This window comes from Myotis yumanensis, unplaced genomic scaffold (assembly GCF_028538775.1).
Source record: "Myotis yumanensis isolate MYYU_CA2020_CCGP unplaced genomic scaffold, mMyoYum1.0.hap1 SCAF_2, whole genome shotgun sequence".
Taxonomy (NCBI): domain Eukaryota; kingdom Metazoa; phylum Chordata; class Mammalia; order Chiroptera; family Vespertilionidae; genus Myotis; species Myotis yumanensis.
In genome coordinates this window covers 29604216-29619901 of record NW_027223753.1, presented here as the reverse complement: position 1 = coordinate 29619901, position 15686 = coordinate 29604216, and the positions used below count along the sequence as shown (strand labels likewise).

The window sequence follows — 15686 nt, the reverse complement described above, 5'->3', positions numbered from 1 at the left end:
GGGACCCCACCTGTTGGAGGGACCCTGCTCACTCTGCAGACACTCTTCAAGCTCCGGTGCTGCCCCAGGTGCGGCCTGCTGGAGGGACTGTGGGAGGTTGGCTCCAGGGCATATCTGGCTTGTCTCATCCAGTCCCACCCTGCTGGTCGCCTTCTAATTAATTTACTTTCAATGTGTGTGAATCCATGCACCAGGCCTCTAGTTTCCTTTTTTTTTTTTTTTCCTTTTCTTCTTATAGCCATTTTCAGGGACCTTAACGACTTCAATGTCTTTAAGGCTCGTAACATGACTTTACTATTGCCAGCTTTCTCTAAATTTCTGCAGAACACATTCAGGTAAGCAGACTTATTGGCTGGCTGCCTCTAGTTTTCTTTATAAAGCAGAAGAGGACCAATCATGAGAGCAAAAGGGGATTAGGATGAGAATGAATAGGAAGAACAAGGGAATATGAACCTAAGAGTGAGCAAAGCTGATTTAGAAAATAAGATGCTGGTGATATTGGACAAAGTGGGGGGTCCTTTTCCCCAATGAATTTCCTGAGACTTGCATGGGAGAATGAATGATTTTTATTTGTGTGGAATTCCATCCCTGGGTTTCCAAGGTCCCATTTCTCTTACTAGTTGTCCAGTCACAGAAGAAATGTAGCTGAGGTTTCAGTACAGCTAGAAGCAAAGCCAATCTCAAGAGCTTTCTTTCCATATTGGGCCTGGGTTGCAGTCCATTAGTCTACTGTGTATGTGTGTGTGTGTGTGGGGGGGAAGGGGGCTATCCACATGGCTGTGGGCCATGTAGGCAAATGCAGGCGAGCACACCCCAAGCAACAATAGTTCCAAGGGTCCCGAAAGCACAAGAGCAACAAGAGGGTGAGTTCTTTTATTCAGGGGATTAAATATCCCAAATTTCCATGCACTTGCAGTGGCCACACCCATTCTGGCCAACCATCTCTGTGCCCAGGTGTGATTCATAGAAAGCACCTTTGCTAGTCCCCACAGCTTTACTGGGCATGTGTCCACCTTCCCTTTGTTGGACCCCTGGGGAGTGTAAAGTTGTAGTTTCCTGGTGAAGCTGCTTAAGTTACATGCCTATATCTGGCCATCCCTTTGCTCCTTTCCTGTTATTAATAATTAAGTTAAATTACAACGGTATCATTGGCAGTGTTGAAGGCACAGTTAATGTTGGTGATCATGAAGAATGGTACCAAACTACCTAAAGCAGGGGTCCTCAAACTTTTTAAACAGGGGGCCAGTTCACTGTCCCTCAGACCGTTGGAGGGCCAGACTATAGTTTAAAAAAAAAACTATGAACAAATTCCTATGCACACTGCACATATCTTATTTTGAAGTAAAAAAACAAAACGGGAACAAATACAATATTTATATTTGCATGTGGCCCGCGGGCCGTAGTTTGAGGACCCCTGACCTAAAGCATGGTTTTGCCCAGTGACATTCAAGTGCTCAAGGCAGGTATGAAGCTGCCTGATAGATTATTTATTTATTTATTTAAATCTTTATTGTTCAGATTATTACAGATATTCCTCTTTTTTCCCCCCATAGCTCCCCTCCACCTGGTTCCCACCCCACCCCATGCCCTTACCCCGCCCCCCCCACCGCCACTGTCCTCATCCATAGGTGTAAGATTTTTGTCCAATCTCTTCCCGCACCCCCCCACACCCCCTTTCCCCCGAGAATTGTCAGTCCACTCCCTTTCTATGCCCCTGCTTCTATTATATTCACCAGTTTATTCTGACTTAATTTTTAGATTCACTTGTTGATAGATATTTATTTGTTGTCACTTTGTTGTTCATAATTTTTATCTTTACCTTTTTCTTCTTCTTCCTCTTCTTAAAGAACATCCTTCAGCATTTCATATAATCCTGGTTTGGTGGTGATTAACTCCTTTAGCTTTTTCTCATCTGTAAGCTCTTTATTGTATGTTCTTGTCTCCTTTGTGAAATATTAATTGAGCATAATGGCTTGGGTCGATTCCTGGGGTCTCTGTTCTGTTCCATTGATCTCTATGTCTGTTCTTGTGCTAGTACCAGGCTGTTTGATTACAATGGCTTTGTAGTGTGACTTGATATCTGGTGTTGTGAGTCCTCCAACTTTGTTTTTCTTTTTTGCAGCTATTCAGGGTCTTTTTGGTTCCATAAAAAATTTTTGGAGTATTTGTTCTAGATCTGTGAAATATGCCGTTGGTAATTTAATAGGGATTGCATTGAATCTGTAGATTGCTTTGAGTAGTATGGACATTTTAATGATGTTAATTGTACCAATGCATGAACACGATATATTCTTCCACTTGTTTATATCTTCCTCTATCTCTTTTTTCAACGTCTGTAGTTTTCTGATCACAGGAGTCTTTTACCTCCTTGGCTAAGTTTATTCCCAGTTATCTTAATACTAGAGGCGCGATGCACAAAATTCCTGCAAGGGTAGGTCCTCGCAGCTGCCCCGGTTGCTGCCCCAGCCCTTGCAGCCCTAGTTTCATCTGGAAGGTCATCTGGACAGTTGTTCTGCTGTTAGGTCTAATTAGTGTATTAGCTCTTTATTACATAGGATTTTTTGTTGCTATGGTAAATGGGATTGTTTATTTAGTTTCTCTTTCTGAGAATTCATTATTGGTGTATAAAAATGCCAAGTTAAGAAAGAGAGAGGACCCAAATAATTAAAATCAGAAACAAAAGTGGCCTGATCCCATGGGGAGTGAACCTCAGCCACAGTCAGACATTCTTCAGTGCTGCCAAAAAGGCAGGAGAGGCTCCCACCACTGCCACTGTGCTTGCAGCCATCAGTCTGGCTTGTAGCTGAGCAGAGTTCCCCCTGTGGGAGTACACTGACCACCAGGAGGCAGCTCCTGCATTGAGCGTCTGCCCCCTGTTGGTCAGTGAGTGTCATAGTGATTGGCCGTTCTGGTCGTTCTGCTGTTAGGGTCAATTTGCATATTACCCTTTTATTATATAGGATTATTGATTATATTCCCTTTGCTGTGGTACAGACACTTTGGAAAACAGGCAGTTTCCTATAAATTTAAATATACTATAAGACTTAGCAGTTCCACTCCCACAAGAAATGAAAAGTTATGTTCCCACAAACAAACAAACAAAAACCCTGTACATGAACATTAATAATGGCTCTGAAAACATGACTATACTGTCGGGAATGATTAACTCTAATTACAGGAAGTCTTTTAGTTCTTTCTTGATCTCATTGGAAACCCATTCATTGTTTAATAACACACTAATTCACCTCCATGTGTTTGAATGTTTTTGAGTGTTTTTACTGTATTTGATTTCTAATTTCATTTTATTATGATCTGAGAAGATTCTTGTTATTATTTCAACCTTCTTGAGTTTGTAGAGACTTGTTTTGTGTCCACAATATACTTTTGGATAATGCTGAGTGTGATTGCTTGGGGCTGTAACACCAGAAAATGTGCAGTACCACAAACAGACACCAGAGGGAGCAAGAGCCATGAAAAAGAAACCTGAAAAAGAAAGCGGCAACCTCTCTAATTGGGAAAATAGCCTCACAAGCTGGGAGAAGTCATATCTACCAAAAAAGCTTTGCGAGGTTCCCAGGATATCCAGCCAGCTGATTATTAAAGGTCTTCCCCTGCCTCAGCCAGCGTATTAAAAAATCAGAAAAATGATGTCTGAACAAAATGAGAATGTCAACAAAGAGAAGCTATAGAGAAAGAACCAAACAGAAATCATGGAGCTGAAGAATACAATAACTGAATTGAAAAATTTGTTAGAGAGGTTCAACAGCACATTTGATCAAACAGAAGAAATAATCGCAAACTCTAAGACAGATTATTTTATGTTATTGAGTCAAAGAAACAAAAACAAAAAAAGAATTAAGAAGAGTGAAGGAAGCCTAAGGTACTTATAGAATACCATAAAACAGACCAACACAGGCATACCTCAGAGATATTGTGGGTTTAGTTCCAGGCCATAAAAATAATGTGAGTATTGCAATAAAGTGATTCATAATATTTTTTGCTGGTGGAGTGTCTTGCCTTTAATTTGCAAAAAACCCCCACAAAAAAACAACAACAACATCTGTGAAGGCAATGAAGCAAGCACAATAAAGCAAAGTGTGCCTATATATGCATTATGGAAGTTCCAGAAGAACAAAAAACTAAGAAAAGGAAAGAGAACTTATTTGAAGAAATCATGGCCAAAACACTTCCAAAACTACCCATGAATCTAAAATTATTTCAAAGTAAAAAATTAAAAAAGACACAGACTTTCTGAAATAAGTGGTGTTTGGAAAATTGGTCACCTAATTCAGAAGAAAATAAAATGGGAACCCTATCTTACAATAAAAGTCTATTCCTAGAGTATTAAAAAACCATAATACGAATAGAAAAGTATTAGAAAACACAATATGGAAGATTATCTTTGTGACTGCAAGATAGGAAAATATTTCTTAACTTGGTCCAAAAAAGAACAAACCAAAAGGAAGAAAATTAATATGTCTTTAAAGCTAGAGAAGGCCTAACAGTGGTTCTCAACCTTGGCTGCATATTAGAATTACTTGGAGAGCTTTGACAAATCCTGATGCCTAGGCTGCACCCAGACTGATTACATCAGAATCTCAGAAGAAGGACGAAAAGCCCTCTCAGTAGTTTAAAATATCATGAGAGCTTAAGAATCCACTCAAATTGTGTGATAGAAGTTCCCTTTCTTGCACCCTGGGTGAGGCTGAAATGCTGATCAGATGAATTGCAGAAGGGTGTAATTTGAACCCAGGAGAAGGATATGGACTAGAAGTCCCCTGTTGTTATGGTGACTATAACAAGGGCTCACTGTATCCACCCGTGGCTCAGGTAGACTCACCTGGAAGCCTGCAAAGCTCAGGTGCTGCTCCCCAGTGTCAAATCTCTGACTGATAATGACCTTATTGGCTGATAAATTGTCAACCCAATAGCCTCCACTTTTTAAAGATGTCAACCTCAGCCTTCCTGAGCAGGTAACTATGAATTGTTGAGCCAGTCACCTCAGTGTGGCCGCCCTGTATGGTAACTCTATCATGGTTGTGAATTGACCCAGTAACCTGAACTCCCTGGAGATGCTAGAACTCCTTTCTCAGTGAGTTAAGTGGGTTTTCAAACCTAGAAAGGCTTAGAATTATATATAGAGATGATAAGGAAACCAGACCTATCCTATTTACTTATGGGTTTGAAATAAGTGTGTGTGTGTGTGTGTGTGTGTGTGTGTGTGTGTGTTACTTAAAGTGTACTTTTGAAATAACATGATATATTGAAGAATTTGGTAGATTAGCCTAATTTGATAGGTTAGACTTTAGGTGTAAGAAAATGTAATTAAGTTTGTAAATAGTATTGGCATATTTGACAAGTAGATCTGCTAGATTGATATGTTTGATATATATAACACATTTTTGTTAAGTACCTGGAAAGGATTTGCTCAATAGGGATGAAAGTTGATTGATCAGGCATATGAAGGATGTAAAATAAAAAGAGAATATATGAAATTTACAAATTCAGTTTAAAACGCTTAATAACTTTATATTTTATAAGTTTAAAAGTGGGATTAATTGTTTAACAGAGTTTAGAATTGTTTTGGAATTAATTGTTTAACAGAGTTTAGATTGTTCTACCTGAATTATTACCTGAAGTATTGCTAACTTCAATAACATATCCCCTTAAACCTAATTATTATTTTTATACGAATATAAGCAATTTAGAAATAGAGTAGTATACTTGAAATTGAACTTATAAGACTTAAACAAAACCAAGGTTTTGAATGTGTAGATGGAAAATTTAATATTAATTTAAAGCCCAAGATGCTGTAGTCTTTTAAAAAATATATTTTTATTGATTTCAGGGAGGGAGAGGGAGAGAGAGATAGAAACATCAGTGACAAGAGAGAATCATTGATCGGCTGCCTCCTGCACATCCCCTACTGGGGATCAAGCTCGCAACCCAGGCATATGCCCTTGACCGGAATCAAACCCGGGACCCTTCAGTCTGCAGGCAGATGCTCTATCCACTGAGCCAAACTGGTTAGGGTGTAAATAGTCTTTTGTGCTCACAAATCTGCTCCCAGATAAGAAAAAAAAAAGTCACATGGACACTATTATTACCTGCATCTAACAGATGAAGAAACTGAAGCTTGCAAAGGTTAAGAAACTAGCAATCAACTCCTGTGTCTGGCTCTGAAGCCTGTGCTCTTAGCCAGTGTGCATGTGGCCTCCCTGCTGGACCAACCCCCTGAAAAGTCAAGACTTCAGAACGATCAAATAAAATGCTTTGAAGTGACTTACTCAATGGAAGTCAATATGTATAATAAGTTGATTTTATAGCTAAGCAGTCCATCTCAGCTCAAGGAAAGATACTTTATTGGCATATGTAATGGAAAAGTCTGACTGCAGGCAGGGTGCTAGACTCAAACCCTGCTTCTCTCTGTCCATCTGTCCTTAGTGGTTCCACTCAGACAGTCTTTTCCCTTGTGGTGCAAGATGACTGCAGCTATCTCTCTGGGCTCAAGTACAGCTAAAAAATGTGGCTGCCTCTCTCCCAACTGTTCTCACAAAAGCATTGCATCTCATTGACTCTGATGAACTCAAGGGTGTATTCTGTATAACCGACGACTGTAACTGGAGGAATGTGATGTTTTAACTGCCCATGGCTGGGGTCACAGGCTGACCCCTAGAGTTTAAGGTGAAGTCAACTCCACCACAAACATATGGGCTGAGAGCAGGGAAGGAGCCGTCCTCCTTGAGAAGCTTGATTGGATTACAGGCAACAAAAAACAGTTGTCTACTACAGTGGGAAAATGTACCTCTCCTACTTGAAGTTCTTGGGAGTACCTCACTATATCATTCCCATTTACTGCTGACTTATTCTCCTCTATTCTGCCCAAAATCACAATACACTATAACTTAATTGTGTAGCCTTTGTTCTTCCCATTATTTCATTTTGGGAGCAAAGATATCTGTCTTGCCTTTCTTTGTGTCCCCTTATTTCAATGGTTCTCAACCTTCTGGCCCTTTAAATACAGTTCCTCATGTTGTTACCCAACCATAAAATTATTTTCGTTGCTACTTCATAACTGTAATGTTGCTACTGTTATGAATCATAATGTAAATATCTGATATGCAGGATGGTCTCAGGCGACCCCTGTGAAAGGGTCGTTCCACCGCCAAAGGGGTCGCGACCCACAGGTTGAGAACCGCTGCCTTACTTCATTCAAGTCTGTGTTCAAATAGCACTTTCTTAGGAAGGCCTTCAAATGATCTTATCTAAAACTGACCCACCCACCCAAACCTGTCCCCACAAACCACCATCCTCTATCCTTTAGTTTTCCCTTATAACACAAATCACTATCTGATACTTTATTAGACATCTGGTGATTGCTCGTTGGGTTTTCCCCACCAGAATGTAAGCTCCATGAAGGTAAATTTTCGTTTACTGCAGTCTCCCCAGCATTGAAAAGACCAGAGCTCCACAACAGAGAACAGCTGGTGTTGGGGAACCCGCACCAGATGGTTTCGGAGATTCCAACGATCAGAGCCAGATGAACTTGCAAATGGAAGATCCTTATCTTAAAAAAAGAAAAGGAAAAGAAAAAAAGCCTAGCAGGCGTGGCTCAGTGGTTGAGTGTCAACCTATGAACCAGAGTTTACAGTTCAATTCCCGGTCAGGACACATGTAGGAGGGGGCATGCAGGAGGTAGCCAGTCAACGATTCTCTCTCATCATTGATGTTTCTATCTTTCTCCCTTTCCCTTCCTCTTGAAATCAATTTAAAATATATCTATAATAATAAAGGTATAATATGCTAATTAGACCGGACAGCCGAATGACCTTCCGGATGTCCTTCCCTATGTTCTTCCTGACGACCTTCCGGATGAAGTTGGGGCTGCGAGGGCCGAGGCAAGCCACCCCGGCTGTGAGGGCTGAGCCCCTTGCACAAATTTCGTGCATCGGGCCTCTAGTATATATAAAAAAGAAAAGGGAAGACCCCTCTTTGCCTTCTGTCTGGTAGATTACATTAGACAAGTAATATTATATTAGCCAGAGACAAGGCAAGAGAGGAGGAAGAGCAAAACATACAAAATAAGACCTAAATTAAAGAGAAAAGAAGAGCCTAGGTAGGTAACAATGCAGATAGATTTCTTTTTGGAAATCCACCTATTTCTATTTTGGAAATCCAACTAAATTTTAAAAGAGGGCATACATGATTTTTGGTGTAGTTTTACTTTATTATTTTGGGGGGGAAAAAACTCTAAAAGTACTTTAAAAATATGACTCTAGGAAAGATAAGAAGGGTTGAGTTGGGCAATCACAGAACTTTCCAGCCCTGAGGCCTTAGGTGTTTCTGAAATGACACTGAAACTTGGACTTCCATCTGCTAGTGCCTCCTGTAGAGTTAAAGCCTTTAGGCATCTCCCTCAGCACAAGATAGCTGGTGTGTAATTTTGCAACAAATATACAGTAACTTTTATGTGCTTTTATTTACATATGTAGGGCAAAGAGAAGACAAGATGCAATGACTCAAAGACAGGTTTGAATAGCTCCCTTTCATGGAATACAACCTGTACTTATTTTATGCAAAATGTAAGTGTATAAACAAGGAATAACAGATATTGAGACATCGCCTAGCTATTCCATCTGGATAGTATAATAAACCAGTTTATTACATAAGCAGGCACAATAGATAAGATTCCCATTTTCTAGATGAGCAAGTTGGAGCTTTATACTCATTTAACCTAAACAAGCTCATCAGGAAAGATATCAAAGATATATGTATTGTTGAATTAATAACTTTTTTTTTGGCAGGAAAGTTAAAAGAAAAAAATAAGAAAATGAAAGAGATCCCTGGGAATTCACAGAAATCTTGGTATGAGGACTGGACTTTCTGAAAGGGGGAAGGGAGAATATAGAGTAACTCCAGTTGATACCTGCATTACAAATACATTATCTTATTTCATCTTAATATCACAACACAGCTGAGGAAATTGAACATCAGAAAGGTGAAGTGACTTACCTAAGGTTATTCAAGGTTATTTAATTTACCCAAGGTTATTCGATTAAGTGGCAGAGTAGGAATCTGAAATGAGCTCAATCTGACTCTGGAAACCATGTTCTTTCCAAGATACCACAGAGCTTAGGAGAAAGCTTGGCAAAGAATGTATGTTCTGGTAAGTAACAGTTGAAGAAATGAACAAATGTTTCATAGAGAACCTGACAGTTAATTTGGCCTTTTTGAGAGACCAAAAGGCAGACCAGGAGAAAGAAGAGCTTGAACAAAAAGAATTAGATGGTTAGGAACCATCCAGGGAACACTGAGTCATCAGCTTGGCTGGATCTTGGGGTGTTGAAGGAATGTATTAGGAGCTAAGGTCTCCAAAGATCAGAATGTGAAAGATCTTGTCTGCTAGATTAAGGAATTTGGGTTTCACCAATGAGACACTGGGGAGTATTAAGCGGTAGAGTAATATGGTGAGACGCTGACTTCAGAAAGTCATTGTGGGGTGCAGGGTTAACCAAATGGATTTCTTGTAAGAGAAGGGTGATCTCCAAAGCAATCTGTTCTCTGAATCCCTGAGGTTGAGGTTAAAACCAGCCCTGACTTAGTTGTTCACACAACAGCCACTAGTAGGCAGCAGTGTCCCAAGAAACCGATGAGCCTGAGCTCCAAGTAGCAGCTTCCCCAGCCAATTCCTGGGACCATGATAGGATATGATCACCTGGTGGGCAATATGAGTAGGTGGAAGGGCAATCTGTGTGGAGGGAACCCCCACGGCCCATAAGGGAAGGAGAGTATATGGAGGTCAGAGGACAGAGTGACCAATGGCTGGGGAAGGGTGGGGTGGGGTGGGGTGGGCGGTAGTGGTGAGAGATGAGGCTGCATCTGAGCTAGAAATTGATCATGAATGGCCTTGAATTTCCAGGTTAAGGAATCTGGACATTATCCGAAGGGAACTGGGGACCCAGGGGACATTTTAAGGAGAGGCATGACTACATTTGCATTGTAGAAAGATCATCAAGACTGCAGTGTGGAGAATGAGGGAGAAGAGACAGGAGCAGAACAGTGAGGAGTTGCCTCGGTGATTTCGGAAGAGATGATAAGAGGTCTGTCCACACTAGGGCCAGCAATTGCAATGGATAGAAGGGGTAAGATTTCTAGGCGGCTTAAGAAATTATAATAATAGAATGAGAAAGGGATCATTAAAAGTGTTGTTATGATGGAGGAAATTAATGTTCTTTCCCTGGTACACATTCTCAATCGGATTTTCTGCCTAAAACCGCACTGGAAAAACTCGGATTGTGGAACTTCATGGAGTCCAGATTCTAGTTCATTCATCAGTCCTGCCCAGAGTCTGTTGTGGGAACTGGGGACAAAGGAGTGACTTCGCAGTTGCCTCCCAGTCTGGTGGAAAGACAATGTGGAGAGGGCTTTGATGGGAGAAACACAGGATGCCATGGGGTCCAGCGGGGGAAACCGATCCCGTAAGGTTTCCAGGGAGAGAAGAGTTTTGCGCCCAGAATATCAGATAAAGGACCTCACAGAACTGTCCGTGAACTTAACTAAGCCCTGGAAAAGAAAGGGGTCTGCTCCGAAACCCGTCACCCCTTTGTCACAAACCCTAGCATAGCCAATGCGCGACGGGCATCCCAGCGACTACTTTCCCCCAGATGCCGGCGCTAAAACAGCAACAGTCCTTCGCTCCAGGAGCAGATGCAACTCCCGGGAGACCGGCGCGCAGCACCCCGGAGGCCCCGCCGCCCGGCGCAGCCAGGCTGTGATTGGTGGGGTCTGGGGGGCCGCCCCTCCTGCGGGCGACGAGAGGAGGCTGACGGGTGGGTGTGCGACCTCTGCGTGGGGCCTGGGCCACAGCTGTTAGCTCTGGGGAGGGCGAGGGGTCGGCGGGCCCCACACCCACGCCCGCGGGAGCCGGCGGTTCCTGGGAAAGGTCTGGGGAGGACGAGGGGTCGGCCGGCCCCGCACCCACGCCCGCGGGAGCCTGCGGTTCCTGGGAAAGGCGTCGAGGGGCCAGAAGCCGCGCCTCCCGAGCCTTGTGGGCGCGGCGGGTCGCCCGGCTCCCGGCGCCTGCGCGCACTTCCATCGGGGGAAATGGCCGGCCCTCGCGCGTTGGTGCAAACCCTGTGCGGGAGGGGACCTGGGGGTGGGCTCTCGGGTCTTTTCAGACCCGGGATGGAGCCCAGGGCCTGGCGGGCTGGGGTGCGGCCGGCTCTGCCCAGCTTCTGGGCCTCGGGCGCGTGGGCGCCCCGGATCGCCATCTGCTTTGCATCCTTAAGCTCCTGCCGCTAGCGCGCCCCTCCCACCCCACGTGTTCTTCCATCCTTTGCCAACAGCCGCCAGGGTGCAGCCCTAGGGTTTTATGACTCAATAGCGCCCCTTACTGGTCTCTGCATCGTCCTCGGGGGCCGCCCAGTGAAGGTCAGAGACAACTCCTTTCAGTGGGCGTGGGTAGGGGAGGGCAAGTGATAGGGCTTCCCCGTCCTACCTAATTCCTCAGGTTATCTTTACCGGATAACACACACCTCATAAGCACTTCCAGTTACTCCGTACCTGCTTTCCCTTCTTCACGCTTCCTCATAACCCCTCTTCATGCCAAGACGGTAGTTTTGCCTGTGTGCAGTTATGAAGGCTTCAACAGGAAATTCCTCCCAGATTTCGTCAGCTGAGCCTCTAGGGACAAATATCCTTGGTGCTTTATTTCATCTATTTGAATGCCTGCTGCGTGCCAAGCCCTGCATCTGTAGATCCAGATGAACCAAATAGACTTCCCATTAACTTGAAACTAGTGGGAAAAATTAGGATTTGTGATAAGGGTGGAAGGGGATTGTGCCATAGGAAAGGAACAGAAGAAATGCTCTGGAAATTGGCAGGGGTGTGTGTGTGTGTTGCGGGGGGGGGGGGGGGGGGGGGGGGGGGGGGGGGAATCAAGTCTTTAGAAAGGATATAAACTGGAACCAGAGGGGGCGTTTCCAAATGAAATTGATGGGAGAAGGCAGCTTAACAGCTCACTGGCCATGCAGTGAACATGATTCACTTTGTGTGTGTGTCAGGGTGGGGGGTGTATGAGGAGGTAGGGGTTGTGCAGTTTAATTGTTAAAAGCAGGTGTTTAGCATATTTGCCCTGAGACTTCAGGCATATAACCTCTTTGAGCCTGTCAAATGTTGATATATACCTACCTCACATTTAAGATAATGCATATGAAGGCCCAAACATCAAGATTCGCATATTGCTATCATTTTTTTTTTTTTGCATACCAACTAGCATATATGAAGGAAAATGGGGATGCCTCGAATGCCAAGATATTTAAATTTTCTCTGGGCAATAGAGATCAGATTCTTGAACATAGAGGGTGTTGATCACAGGTGCTTCAAAGAGTCAAAATGTCGAAAGCAAGTGAAGCAGTTGCAACTGCTTGTTTCTCTCCCACTCCCACCCAAATCTCCCTACCCTGAACCCACAAGTATTTAAAAACCATGTTTCTAAAAACCAGCCATTTATATCTGTTTAGGTAAGTTACAGAGGAAGTATGGTGGTGTATTTACAAGTTGGTTTGTCCAGATAGACTATAACTTAGTGTCTGTATTTAATATTGACAACCAAAAAAATATATAAATATTTCTATCTACACACAGCAGGGCAGGAGCATCCACGCGTTCTTGAGTAGTGAGTTCTCAGTCTCCCACGGCCCTCCTCTCATGGTGATCGTCTGGCCTTCAGTGCAAAGGAGACACGAATCTGGCAGTCCAGTCTGGCCCTTCCCCTCTCCTTCCTCCACTCCAGTGCTCCCAACTGGTCTCGGGCAAGGAAAAATTAATGAGTGGTTGGGTAGGAAGAGATGGGAAAGGGCGAATCCTAACGGAGCCTGACCCCTAGGGTGCAGAGATTCAGGGCCACAGGAGCGAGTGGCCATGGCCACCTCTAGGGGTAGGAGCCTTGTAGTTCATAGTTCGATTAGTGTGTCCTTGGTCATAGGTCCAGCCCTACAAATTAGCTTGGTGAAGAAGGCAAGTGTGTCTAGGCAGGACTTGGTCCCCACCCTCAGGCACTGAGCCATTCAGGGTGGAACCTGAAGTGTGGGGTACAGGAGACTCTGGCTGATACAAAAATAATAATAAAATCAGTAATAAAAAAAATTATAAAATCTGTTGCTTGTCTGAATAGATCTGAGCAACAGTCTTGCTTTTGTTAAAACCCTGGAGGCGTTAAAAGTCCTGAATATTCTTCTGGACATCATTGCTGGCTGAAGAAAGGAGCCCCAGGCCCAGCTCTGCTGAGATCAATGTGGAAGTGGCGTCCAGCTGCCTGTGCTCTGAGAGATCCTTGGGGCTGCTGGGAACAGGCTGGGCTGGTGGTGTGGGGTTCCTCACACCTGGGAATCAGCTCCCAGGGGGTGGAACAGCTCCTCAGGAGTCTTGTCGCTTTGGCTGGCTCCCCCCTGCCGGAAACCGGAAGCAATCTCATCGAAGGTCTTGCCTTTGGTCTCAGGAACTTTGAAGTAGGTGAAGATGAAGAACAGAATCAGGAGCACAGTGAAGATGATGAAGACGTAGGGACCGCACAGTTGCTGAAAGACACAGACACACTTGGTTGGAGTCCTGACCCTACATTCTAGCCATAGGACCTTTAGTAAGTCACTTTCCTCTTAGGCCCCTGATCTGAGAAAGGGAACAGCCACCTACACCCCGGGAGTGCTGGGGTGATTAAATGAGAGTCTGCCTGCCGACAGTGGGCATGAGATAGGCTCCAGGGAACAGGTTCCCATTGCAGAGCAGAATGGAGACAATTCAAAGCCAAGGAAAGAACCCCGGAGTTGAAGTCAGGGTTCTTTCTTAGCTGTTTAACCTGGGCTTCTGAGTCTCGTTCCAATGGGAACAGCTGGGAGAGCACTTGGCAGGTGAGGAATGGTGTGTAGAGACAATGGGGTTCTCACCTCCACATACTGGAAGCACATGCCCACAATGAAATTTGAGGTCCAGTTGGAGAGACCAGCAACAGCAAAGGCGGCCGGGCGAGGACCCTGGCTGAAGAGTTCGGCTACGATGAACCATGGGATGGGGCCAGGACCAACTTCAAAGAGGGCGACAAAGCCAAAGATGGCCACGATACTCAGATAGGACATCTGGGGCACCTGCTCCTGTTGAGGACAAGAGAGAGGAGGAAAGTTAGATTGGAGCCTCAGGAGACAAACTGCAGAGGCGGGCTGGGCTGGACAGCAGGAGGCCTGGGGCTGATCCTGGATTTGCAGTGTGAGTTAAGTACCCTGCCTTGGGGCTCAGTTTCCTCATCTGAACAAAATGATTTACGCCCTGCCTGGTGGTTGTGAGCTCATCTATCCTCTGGGAATGGTCATGGGTGTGCATGCAGGAGTGCTAAGAAGAGGTCCCTGTGGTCTTGCTCTGGGTGCAAGCCAGTCTGCTTGTGGCAGGAGGATGTGGAAGGACATTTCTGTAGTGCGTGTTAGAAGTCTTGCAAGGCACCCAGCTCAAGGCCGGCACAGCACAGGCCTCAGACATGTGGTTCTATATATAATCATTCCCGCCTCGAGGAGGCCACAGAAGAGGTCATGGGTTTTGGCTCAGAACCCAGATCTTCCACTCATCGCTGGGTGCCGGACCTCTTAGGAACCATAGGACTTCCTAGGTCTTGGTTCAGCTGTAAAACTGGTGTATTGGTGTTTTCTTTGTGCAGAGGTTGCACAAATGAGTGTTCGAGTATGTGACGTGCCTGCACAGGTTATCACAGAGGTTCAGTCTAGGGCAGGGGTGGGCAACCCCTGGCACGCCAGTAACTTTTGCTGGCACCCGAAACCCTCTCTTATAATCTTCCATTTACAACTGTGAATCTTTGTTCTCAGTGATGAATTTTGTTAAGTCTCGTAATAGGAGTAGCCTGACGGATGAAAGTAGTAGCTCGTGCATATCTCTGAAGGTCACGAAATATAAACCTGATGTAAAATCTCTGTCCTCAGTGATGCAGCAGCAAAAGTCCCACTGATAATATCAAACTTTGTCATAAAGTTTTCTGTCGGACTATCAGTGTACATGTATACATTAAAAAATAAATGTATTTTTCATCATCATATACTGTTTTTGTCGCGCGAATGAATTTTATTATTTCTTCAAGGTTCTTCACATACGTACACCTTAAAAGATATCAAGTAGGCTGCCGAAACCGGTTTGGCTCAGTGGATAGAGCGTCGGCCTGCGGACTGAAAGGTCCCAGGTTCGATTCCGGTCAAGGGCATGTACCTGGGTTGCGGGCACATCCCCAGTGGGAGATGTGCAGGAGGCAGCTGGTCGATGTTTCTCTCTCATCGATGTTTCTAACTCTCTATCTCTCTCTCCCTCTCTGTAAAAAATCAATAAAATATATTAAAAAAAAAAAAAAAAAAAAAGATATCAAGTAGGCGTAACATGTTCCCAAAAAATTAGGGTTGGCACGCAGAAGAGTTTTGAGTCAGAGAGTTTGCTGGTTTGGGCACGCACTCACAAAAAGGTTGCCCACCCCTGGTCTAGGGCGTGCGGCCAGCACACCTGAGGTCAATGCCTGACTTCGTCCTTTACCTGCTGCATTACTAACCTCACCGGGACTAGGTTTCCTCACCTGTAAGATGGGACCGACTACTGACTGAACGACACTGAGTTGTGAGAACTGAGTGAGATCAGGCATGTTT

At 44.4% G+C, this 15686-nt stretch overlaps 1 protein-coding gene and 1 non-coding gene across 3 annotated transcripts in view; both read right to left on the bottom strand.

Annotated features, from left to right (window-relative positions):
- Positions 1–230: 230 nt before the first annotated feature.
- On the bottom strand, positions 231–359 carry LOC139004727 (small nucleolar RNA SNORA33). The gene has a single exon (XR_011470561.1). It is a non-coding gene; the product is annotated as a small nucleolar RNA SNORA33 (small nucleolar RNA).
- An 11937-nt stretch (positions 360–12296) lies between these two features.
- The window catches only part of SLC2A1 (solute carrier family 2 member 1), a 29533-nt gene continuing 26143 nt past the window's right edge, over positions 12297–15686 (bottom strand). For both annotated transcript variants that reach the window (XM_070404974.1, XM_070404973.1), the window contains 2 exons: positions 13944–14147; positions 12297–13577 (listed from right to left, as the gene is read on the bottom strand). In XM_070404974.1, the coding sequence (XP_070261075.1) occupies positions 13377–13577; positions 13944–14147 (405 nt within the window). In that variant the 3' untranslated portion in view covers positions 12297–13376. The remainder of the gene's footprint in view (positions 13578–13943; positions 14148–15686) is intronic.